Source organism: Silurus aristotelis (assembly GCF_946808225.1).
Source record: "Silurus aristotelis genome assembly, chromosome: 22".
Lineage (NCBI taxonomy): Eukaryota > Metazoa > Chordata > Actinopteri > Siluriformes > Siluridae > Silurus > Silurus aristotelis.
The window spans coordinates 2422709-2434424 of record NC_139595.1 but is presented as its reverse complement, the minus strand read 5'-3'; the positions used below and the strand labels follow the sequence as shown (position 1 = coordinate 2434424).

General features: G+C 38.7%; 1 protein-coding gene across 1 annotated transcript in view; it reads right to left on the bottom strand.

Moving 5' to 3' along the window:
* Positions 1-858: 858 nt before the first annotated feature.
* tmtopsa (teleost multiple tissue opsin a) overlaps positions 859-11716 on the bottom strand; it is a 28722-nt gene continuing 17864 nt past the window's right edge. Inside the window, exon 4 of the mRNA XM_083525187.1 lies at positions 859-1370. Coding sequence (XP_083381313.1) covers positions 1128-1370 — 243 coding nt within the window. The 3' untranslated portion in view covers positions 859-1127. The remainder of the gene's footprint in view (positions 1371-11716) is intronic.

Sequence of the window (11716 nt, the reverse complement as noted above, 5' to 3'; positions counted from 1 at the left end):
TTGTTATTTGTTAGTGTTTTGCACTGCTCAGCCACCGTATCCAGCTCGAAGGTTGCCGTTTTGACACCAGATCGCAATAGGTGCTTGACCCGCTTTGAAAAGAAGACTTCCAGAACACGTACCAGAAGCAGCAAGAACGCTGTTTTAAAGGTTATAGTGTGTTAAAGTAGATTAACAAAGTACTTAATTTTAACTAGAGCTACTTTTTTTTATCGCCTCGCATAAAATAAAATAAACAATGATAATAATTGACACTGTTGCTCCAATACTTGTAATACTTTCAGCACAGATTGTATTTCCGAGTTAACAGCAGGCCGATGAGCAGCATTTGATTTAATTACAAATTTGTTTTCAAAAATAACACAATAGAAATCTCTGAGCAGCATCTAGAAACAAACATATGGCAATTTTACAAAGCTCCTATAGCAGGAACATATACAAGTCCACTTTAAAATAGGTGCAGTAGCAAAAAAGTCCGGCTTGCTTGAATTAAACGTTATTAAGCGTGATATCAGACAGCTTTGGCCAACATCGACTTCAGATCCATTTAAATAGCACAGGAACTTTTACTGAATCTCAATTACGTGGCTGCGATGAATTCGGTTGTAGCTGCTGTCGTAATAGCTGGTTTTTTTTCTCTCTGTGCATTTAGGAAACTGTGATTTTCTTTCATTCTGCATATGAGCTTTTATAAAAAATAAAAAAAAAAGAATGGTGCAGTCTATGATGTAGCAAAAAAGCCTGCTTTCATATTCCATCAAAGAATAAAAGAAGAATTTCTTGAAATGTATATAAAAAAAGTTCCTCAGGGGGAAAATAGACCCAAGAAGCTGTAGGCCCCAGGAAATGTTTTGCTGCATCAAAAACGAGCAGGTTTGTACCGCCACAGATTTCTTTATCGCACACACTGAAGTTCTTTTGAAAAGGACGTATCTGCGTACACGTAGCTGCAAAAATTTAATACAAAAATCTTATCGATCATTTGTAATTTTTTTTTGATTGCTGGCATAAAGAGTTCACAAACACACACTGGATCTCAAGCACAGCCTGGAGTTCATGCTTTGCAAGGTACATAACATGAGGTTTATCTTGGTTTTTTTTTTTTTTTGCATTGCAGGGTCTTACTCTCAGATCGAGGTGTTGTAACGAGCCACGAGGGACATCGCTGGAGGTTTGGCTGAGTTTATCATGGGATGCTTCTTGTGGCTCTTCGAGGTGCTCGGTGCTGGTGATCTTCGATCCACCGACACAACCATGGACGTCAGATTGTTGCCGGCGGGTCGCATGGGTTTGTTTGCTCTCGACCAGCTCTGAATGAAGCCTCCATGAGATGTTTCACATTTGAGTAAAGACCAGAAACTTCTGTTGAACTGTTAGACACACAGGAAGGTGAAATATATTACACTCTGTGTCAGCAAAAAAACACTCCTCCTTTTACATCGAGTAAAAGTTGTTATGACTGAAGTAAGAAATGTAAAAGTAGTGATCACCAGAATTTCCAGAATATATATATATATATATAGTTGTCTGGATTCAATAGAAGAACCAAACCTATTCCATCATGACCATGTCAAAGCCGGCTCCATGAAGATCAGCTTCACATTGGTTGGAAGTGTGTGGAAAATCTTGAGTGGCCTGCTATAGAGCTCTGACCTCAGCCCTATTAAACACCTTTGGGATGAATTCCTCTCTTATCTGCCCCCATAAACGTTAACATTACATGAAAGTAACCCCACACTGTTATTCCACACGTGTTACATCGACACAAACAACAAATTCAATTCATTTTTATTTGTATAGCTTTTCTTAACAATTCACATCGTCTCAAAGCAGCTTTACACAGATAATGCCGTAATGCGGTAAAAATTATAAGTGTGAGTTTGTCTCTGATAAGTGAGACGGTGGCAACCGTAGTGAAGGAAAAACTGCCTGAGATGACATAAGGAAGATTGTTTATATAATTAACTCTAGACGCTCTGGATAAGGGTGTCTGCCAAAACAGCTTTCAAAAGTAAAACATGAAGCTCATATTAGTAAAAAAAAAAAAAGAAGTATAACAGATCAGTTTATACTCAACATTAAAAGTAATTTAAAGTGCTCCATTTCTGTCACATATTTAACGGACTGAGCTCATTTTCAGTCAGAAGCGCCTGGAGAAAATTACTGCAGTACGGATTATGACAGTTCTTTGCACGTTTCTCGTACACACAGGCCCAGGTGACGTCTCTCGGTTCAGTCAGATTACAGCCTGAAGCTTCACGCCGCTACCCGAGACTCCTGCCTTCCTTTGTGTTTGGCCATGCGTAATATTTAGCATGATTAGCATTACGCTCACAGGCTAACGCACTGCTTGTGGTTGAATGAACACAAATCTCCACAAGTGCAAATCTAATGGAACATCTTCCCAGAAGAGTGGAGGATCGGCAAATGGGGACTTAATGTGGAATGAGATGTTCAAAAATCTTTTTTTTGTGTGTCCACAAATTTTTGGCCATATAGAGTAAACATATACATTTCACATTCGTAAATGTGTACCTAAGGAGCCGGACAAAGGTGATGGGTGGAAACTTTTAAAAAAAATGTATGCCATTTATAATTTTAATTATGCAGAGGAGGAAAGTAATGAATTACAAATACTTAAATTACTTGAGTAGATTTTTCTGGTATCAGTACTTCACGGTTTACTTTTCAGAAAACATATTTTTTACACAAATATCTGTACTTTCTACTTCTTACGTGTCGAAAACAGACTCGTTACTTCAGTTTGAATCTCTTTGCGACGTGATCGATATTTTTTCTTCTCATTACGCGCTGTTTTCAGTCCATCAATCTGTTTCCTGTCATTGCTCAGCTTTTTTAATCCGCTGGTGTATCATTTCCTGTCTCTCACGCACCACAGATGTAGACTAGTTTACGAAGCTCACAATGAGAAGGCAAGAGGGCAAGAAGTCTGGGTTTAACGTGGATGAGACAGAGGGAGTCAGTGATGGAAACATGACTGAGAACAGACACATTCCTGATCACATGATCATCATCTTTTCTCTGCTTGTGTTCTTTATGGTGGATCTTCAGTCTGAATACATTCATTAGAGAACAACATTTGAAATGATTTTGTATTAATATATTAATATGACGTGAGGTTCAGTTACCAGCGTGACACTAAAACAGGTAGTAATAATGACTACTTTTTACTTAAGTACATGTCCGAGCCCAAACTTCTTTACTTTAACATGAGTGAAAAAGTGCCGTCAAAACTTTAACTTCTCGTTACACAAGTATCTGTACTTCTACTTGAGTGAAGGATGTGTGTACGTTTGCCACCTCTGTAATTTTGCATAAACTTACCATTGTCTCATTTATACAACCAAGCAATTAGTTTAAGGTTTAAGGGCTTCGCTGAAGAGTTTTCAATTGCTGGGGTTGAAATTCATGACCTTCCAATCAGAAGTCTTAACCACCGAGCTACCACTTACCCCTGCGATGACCTGAGGAAGAAACCTTTAGAGAAACCCTACATCAGTACCTGACTTTACTAACACCCTTCAGGCTGAATGAGAACAAATCTCCACAAGCACTATCCAAAATTTGGTGGAACATCTTCCCAGAAGCGTGGAGGTCAATTATAAAACATATGGACATAAATAAATAAATACATGAGGACAAGTGGACACAAGAAGGACTGGTGCTGCTGTGATCCGAATTTTAAAAACAGGTGATGCTACAGTACATTCCTTGGGAAAACGTAGTGTACTTAGTATACGTTATGTATCATGTATACCTTAAGTCAACTACATTTCTCCAAGAAATGCAAGTCCTCTGTTTGATTGATACATACACTTGTTACAACCACGGTGAGCAGAAAGGCATCTCTGCAGCAAAAGGTTTCATTCCTGACAGCCAAGAACACATTGAGACGACGTTGCACTGGGAAAAAAAGAAGTGTCTAAATAAATAAATGCACGATTTAAGAAGATACAGACAAGAAAACAAATCAAATGATCAGCCAATGTAGTAAGATAATTACTCTTAGTAAGATTTTTTAAATAAGAAAACATCAGAAACGAACTCAATACTTGTTGCGACATAAAACATTCTCGAATGTAATTTGTTTTTACTGAACACTGACAGATGTTCAACATGAAAAACTAAAATCAAACTACAAAACAACTTAAAATGTATAAGTACTTTGTTTAAAAAAAGTCTATTAACCAGACTGGATAATGTTTGAAAGGAGTGTCGTGATTTAAAACTGCAAACTTTTATCATTTGTTATTAGGGTATGAATAAATAGTTTGATGTTGACATAAAATATGCATTTGGTATAAATAGTACTAATGGATTAAAGTGTGATTAATGAGCATTTTTACTGGGCAAACTTAAAGTTATTGCAGCTAAAATTAAATCTTAAAATATCTTAAAAGGCCTCAAATGATGTATCTGATGGTAATTAAGCTCAATTTTAAAAAAAAAGATTATTTACTAGGTAAAAAAAAAGGAAATAATTTAAAACCAATCATACTAATCTTACACAATATGCTCTTGAATAGTATTTTATTCTAAAAAATATGATCGATAAGATTTTTATGGCTAAAAAATAGGATATTTTCTAAATGAGGAGTTTTTGCGGTGTGGATGTCGGAAAACCCAAAATGAAACCCTTAAACATAAAAAAAAAAAAACATCACCTGGTGTTTATCCAATGTGTTTTATCAGAGAGATCCCATTTTTCCTTCATTCCAATATTTAATGTGAACAACTGCATGTACCAGCGTTCCTTTTAAATTGGCCAGTGCGCTTTGTTGTATACATGCAACGATATCAAGTGAAATCTGATTGAGACGCTTACCAAAGTCCTGGTTTGAGGACGTTGTCTGAGTAGGAAATCGTTCATGGATCTGTACAGCATTTTTAGTCTTCAACTCGCCTCAACTCACAGTTTCCATAGTTACGGGCTGGGAGGAATTGAAGACTGAAAATGACATACAGGAGAATTGTTCCATCTTTCTCTTCTGGGATGGAGGACGGCATGAAGAACTTCCCAGTACTCGTTAGTGCTCGTTAGACGGACTGCTGTAGGAAATCTCAGACGGCGTTTATCTTAGCGCTGCGTGAAGAACAGATGCCGCGTCTCCAAACAACACAGGACAGGCAAAGCAGACGGCTAGACTCACTTGCGGTGAGGAGGAGACAAGGATCTTCATCAAAATCCAGTTTTTCATCTCATTTACTTGTCAGCTTTGAGCATAACAAAGAGTAACAGTCAAGTTAGCACCACAGCCATCTGCACTCTTGTGTTTCCGCCAAAGATTGTAATTAGCCTTACGACACTCCACTGTCTTTGGATGATGAGAGCTTTGCTTGAGGATGCTTCCTGATTGAAATCGATCGCTATCCAATGTTGCTAGCGAGTACAAATATGAGGCCGTTTTTACACTTTTACAATTCTTGTGTCACATTCTGTCCCAGAGTTTGTTTCTATGTTGTACCCACAATATTCTGCTGAAGAATAAACAGAGGCGAGGTTTTGTAAGGAAAGTTTTGAAGACATACAGTATGAAGTTCTTTACAGCTTAGCAATGGAAAAACACAAAGTTTGTATTTTGGGTTCATCAGAGTCAAAAAGAACACAGGAAAAATCCTGCTTTGACATTTTATACAGTACAGTTCCATTTGTATTGTAAATGAATTTTCGAAATTAAGTGTCAAAACGGAGCAATAGCCCAAATGGTCGGGTGATGCTACTGTTTTAAAAGTTAATCACGGTCTTGTACACCTTTGGTCGGAGATGTTCCTTTATGTCCTGCTTCTGCTCCCATACTAAAAGTCATTAAATCTTATTTTTAACCTGGTTTTCTACATATTACATAACTACCTCAATGCTATTTACAACTTTTAAACTATCAGCAGTGACTCAGTGATTACGGCTCAGGTCACGCTGCCACTGGGCCCTGGACTTGAGTGAGGCAATTAATCTGCTGCCTCTTACTTAACCCTATCCAGCTTCCTTTAACCCTCATCTCCAGGCGCTGAATCGTAGACTGACCCTGCGCGCTGACCTCAACTTCCTCACAGGCTTGGATACGCAAAGAATTTCACTGTGCTGTAGTGTAAAATGTGGATAGGACTTACACAATTGCTCAAATTCAGGTGGATGCAAACGGTTATTATCAGTTAACTGCATTAATTATGTAATTCTTTTACATTTTATTCAGTATCCCAAGAGTCATCCCAGTCCTGACCGTTTTTTTTTTTCAACCACTATAATTTTTTAAATAAATAATGAGATATTTTCTCATTGTACTGTGTTGCTCACCAGATCTTTGATTACATCCCACTGGAAAGCTGATTCATCCTCACACCTGCTGAACCCTCGGAATCAATTTTTCATAATACTGCCAAAGATCTCAAGAGTGTGTGTTTAATTCGTTCTAATATTCTGACTTATGATTTGTTCTTAGGACCATAAAAAGGGGAATATTCGCCTATTTGTGCTTGGCCAAGATTTTGTACGTCTAGATCTGGATATCGGTACAAATCCTGCTCAGAGATCTTAATTCCTCTGGAACACATCAAGTGATCAAGTGATAATTGTACAATCTGTCATCTGATGATAATGTTGAACAATTTCTCTCCACAATAACTGACAATGAAAACACACAAAGTCCAAAATTTTGTTTGCATGTTGTATAATTACATACACTGTATTGACAGTTTGCGGACACCTGGACATAAGTATGTGCTTTTTTGAGCATCACATTCCACATTTAACCAATCTGTTCTTATGATTCCCTCCACTCTTCTGAGAAGATGTTCCACTAGATTTGTGATCATTCAGCAACAAAGGTGTTAGTGGTACACTTCTAACTAATGGAAGGCACATCTTCATGGCCAGGTTGGAACTGGTTTGGGTCTCCTAGTTCAGGTGGAGGAAAAAATGTCATTCTACCGCATCCAAAGACGTGCGATACAATAACGTTCGACTGACAACTTTAGGTAAAAAGCACACCTGGCTGGGAGATGTGCCTATGAAACCCAAATGCAGGAGTTGAATGTGAGCGCCGCCCTAGAGGCATCAAGTATTTCGATATTGAATGAAGAGAAGTTGCAGATCTCACTGTATAGACTCAGAACTCAAAAGGTTTGAAGATCACTTCTGTTGAAAGTCCTAGGGGTTTATCATTGTTTTGCAAGAAAATGACTCAAAACACATCAATGGATCTGTGTTTCACAGCCCAAAGCAGTTCTGCACATGAATTCCCAAAACTTCACACAAAAATCGATCCTGCGTAACGATTTCCTCTTTAACTCCGGTCGTTTGAGACGAGTTCCCTAAATCGCACTGTAGTAGATTTGCTGCACCTTTACCCAGGATTTAGGGGGTAATTATTCAGTGTTAGGATTATTGCAGCTGCAAAAGAAGCACAATGGAGCTACAGTATAATGAATAAATAAGGTGGACAAATGGTTTCCAATGCTTGCGTTTTGTCTGGGGATTAAACAAGAGAAGTTGGATCATAGAATGAAGTATTAGCATTAAGAAGCTTAAAAAATTTCAGCGATCCTGTTCATTCTGACACCCTGGATGGAGGATGGTTCCACATGAACAGTCTAAAGATTCAAGTTACTGTGGAGGGTTAGACTCAAGAACCATGAAGATGGATGTGGACTGCAATTTATATAAACCGCTGCAATGGCTGCAGTTAACATTCAAATTACATTGACATAACAGTACTTTTACTTGAGTAGATTAAGTGTAATAACCCCTTTTTCCTGGTCAGATGTCGTGGTGGTTCTGGAGTCTATACCATAAACACTTAGAATGTCAGCATATTTGAGGAGAAAACAAGAAGAACCATAAGGAAAACCAGGATGGATCTCCATCCCAGGTCACATTAGATAGAAACTGGTTTGAGAAGGCGTTTTGGGGGAGATTAGCGCTTAAGGCATTGACCTTTGGATCAGAAGGTCACTTATGGGCCCCTGAGCAAGGCCCTTAACCCCATAGCTGCTCAGTTATATGAATATTTGAATGAGATCAATGTAAGTAACCCTAGATATGGATGTCTGCCTGATGCAGTGGAAGCCAAGCTAATGCCCTTGAGCAAGACCTCCTTATCCATCAACTGCTCAGTTGTCTAAATAATTATTAAAGATAATAACCCTGGATAAGGATGTCTGCCAAATGCAACAAATGTAAAAGTGATCTGATCTGATTGGCTTGTTGCATAATGGTCCTGGATCCAGTCCAGTGTCTCCTCATGGTTCTCTGGTTGCCACTTAGTGTCCAAAAGAACATCAGTCAGTGGCCTGAATATGCTAAATTTCATCTTGCACCCTGGAGCAGTGGTTCTCAAAACAAATTCCAGTGGTGGAGGAAGTACAATTCGCCTATTTCATTCAATTTCCTTTATTATCGTCATAGCGAGATGAGTGAAAGAGCTGCATACACACCTTTATCTACAGCACATTTCTTTTCTACTTCTTTCCTCTTTTTTCTGAATTGGGATCCTGAGGGTTTGGACGTTTTGTGTCATAAATTAGATTTTCTTAAATTTAAATTTGCATTCAGTTCTCCTTACTGATGTGACGTCACGCCAGGTCTTGTCAGTTCTCCCACTGGAAACCCTGAAGGCTTATGTGACATCACTCAGTCCCCGGCTCTCCTTTCTGAGTGTATGAGTGAGGACAAGAGACCTTCTGCGTGATTGACCAATTGACCAGAAAAAAAAATAAAAAAAATTCTCAAGTACAGTAACGGATTACATTTACCAATTTTCATGATCACATAAGACATGAATCAGATGCTCAAAGTTGACTTGCCTCGACAGGCTTGAGTTGAAGAGTTCCTCTGTCTGTCATTCTAGAGAAACATTTAAGGTTCCATGTAGAACCTTGCTACAGCGTGCTTCATTTTTGAAAATTTCCGTATACAACCAAGTTACAACACAATAACTTTAAACAATACGTTTTTATGGTCATATTTTCTTACCATCAGCTTTGTATTTCGACTTCTGGCTCACTTGTGCATCCAAATCAATAGATCCAAGACTTTTGAGATCTGTTTCCTCTGTCTTCTTGGCGCTTATACCATAAACTCCGGCACTGGTTTATTTCATGATAACCAGATACTGTCATTAAATACTGATAAGAACATTTCTGTTTAATAGAAAACACTCATTTAAATCTGCACGCAAATACATTTTTTTTTGGTCCCTTTATTGAGTTACGGATATTAAGTTTTTCCCAAAACGTCCTTTAACAGTTATACAGCGAACACTGCTGTTTTTTACTAGTTTTTCCTTGCGTGCTGAATCAAACGGCTGACAGCTCGAATGATGGTATGATGAATTAAATAATTTCACTCAAAGGCTCGACAGCGACATGGTGCATTTAGACGTCGTTACTGAGCCAGCAGTGTGAAGAGATAAAGCTACACGTCTGATTTTATTGCATGGGGAATCACAAAATGAGAACGACTCGTTTCTGCAGAGAGCCAGCTTTGTGAAATAGGCATGCATTCAAATTTGACATCATGATAATTGCAAAATCTTAAAAAAAAACCACTCCAGAGTTGCTAAAATGGCAAATAAATGACTAGACAAATATCCATCATATCGCTGACTGTAAGAAGTCCAATGCTGGTGCATCATTTTAGTTTCAACTCAAGAGGTTTATATGAATTTGGACTCATAAAGATAGAGTTCCCTTTCAGGAACTCGAGCTGCGTCGAAAATGCTTTGGGAACGCCTTGCGTCTTTTACGCTCTGAATCATGTGTTAAATCTGGCCAATAGGCAAGTCGTGACGTCATTGCCGGGCAACGTCGCATAAACCAGGAATCTACAAAATGGGTGAGCGATGGAAGCGACATTAGCTTCTAAAAAAGGAGAAGGTAAGCGCTGCAGGGATGCAGGGAGTATGGCCCATTGACGCAGCTCTCGTTCCCTCAGGGAACTAGGGGTACATACGTAACCTAGTGACATTCCCTTTCAGGAACTCAAGCAGCGTCGAAAACGCTTTGGGAACAAGTGTCCAATCACACCATACTGACCAGTCCCAGCCTAGAGTGTCTGAGCACAACCGGTATGCAGGAGGGGGGCCGGGAGTGGCTCTGATGTCGAGGTCGTAGAAGCTGACAAAAGTCAGCGGGGTGGACCAACCCGCAGCGTTACAATGTCCTGGAGAGAAACTCCAATGGACCAGGCCGTAGAGGGCGCCATACCTCGAGTGGAATGAGCCCTGACTCCGAAGGGAGCGGGAAAGACCAGAGGACTTATTGATAATATCGAGTTTAACAGCATGTCGTGGGGGGATTTCAGTATACAGTGGTCCCCTGGAACTCACAGGGATTACGTTCTAAGACCCCCAGCGAGTTCCGAAAATCCACGAATTTTAGATGCACCCCCGCAGCCCCTATGGTACCTGAGTGAATTCATCTAGACATTATGTATATATAATACAATAATGTGTTTTAAAAGATTTTTATGAATTTTTTTGTAAAAACATACTGTAGTTTAAAATGTTATTCCTGAACATTCGCTCCCGCTGTGGATTCCGCTGTGGAAATGAGAACCTGCGAATTTTCTGAGCCGCGAGTTCCGAACCGCGAATTATCGGGGGTTGACTGTAGTTCAAAAAGGACAAGGGGATAAAAATCGCAAAGAGTTATTTTTAAGTGAAGAAACACCTTTACTAATCAAAGTGAATTGACAAATCAAAACGCTTTGACTGGACACTGCATTCTCGACAAAAGTGTGTGGTTTTTTATACACTAACGTTCAAATCGAATGCAACATCAGCAGATCTACTCTAAAATATAACACCTCGGTTATTTCATATGACACTTAAATCATGACAATCGTAATATAGTTTAATTGTGCATTAAAAAATTTTCCCACAGTCCCCGTTCAGTTTCAATCCTGGTGCTAACTAGCATTAGCAATGTCACACGGTGATGCAATGTTACAGTACAATTATGTAAACTAAAGATATGTTATTAGTAACTGTCAACTATAATATATTTTGTTTAGATCATCATTTCCTGTCTACCCGAGTATCTTCCCAAGCAAAGATACGTGAAAATGAGAAAACAATGGAAATCAAATTGCTGCGTCTGTTTGAAATGCTAGAAAAAGAAGCGACGGTTTGCTGACACAAAGACAAAAGTCTGGAAAACAAAGAACAGTCTGAATACCAGCGAGCCATATAGAGCTCGAGAATCCTTCTCTATCACAAAAAAAGCTTTGTGATTGATGCAAGCATTGCTTTTTTTAAGTACTTTTTACGGCTTTAGTGCTATCAAAAAGTTAGCCCTCAGGTATTCTTCAACTCAAATCAGAATACAGTCCCACACTAGCGTATTAGCTTGAACAACCAAAAAGAGCAAAAAAACACAATCATATATGTTAAGGCCAATATTAGGATTAGTTATTAGCTAATATTAGCTAGTTTATTTTTCTACCTGACAATAGATCCTGAACTAGTTCGAGGCTAAAACAAGTAGACTGCAGTTATGGATTAAAATAATCGGCTAACTAGCCTAGCAAGCAGCTAGAAAGTGAAGAACTAAGCTAGTTATTGTACATGTGCAGTGAGATGTGAGGTGTCTGTTAACCAGTTTATTTTTATCTAGGAAACATCTCTGGCTAATCTAGAAGCTCTAGAAAGAGCTTTATTGCCAAGTATGTTTGCACTTGCAATGAATTTGTTTTGGTGAC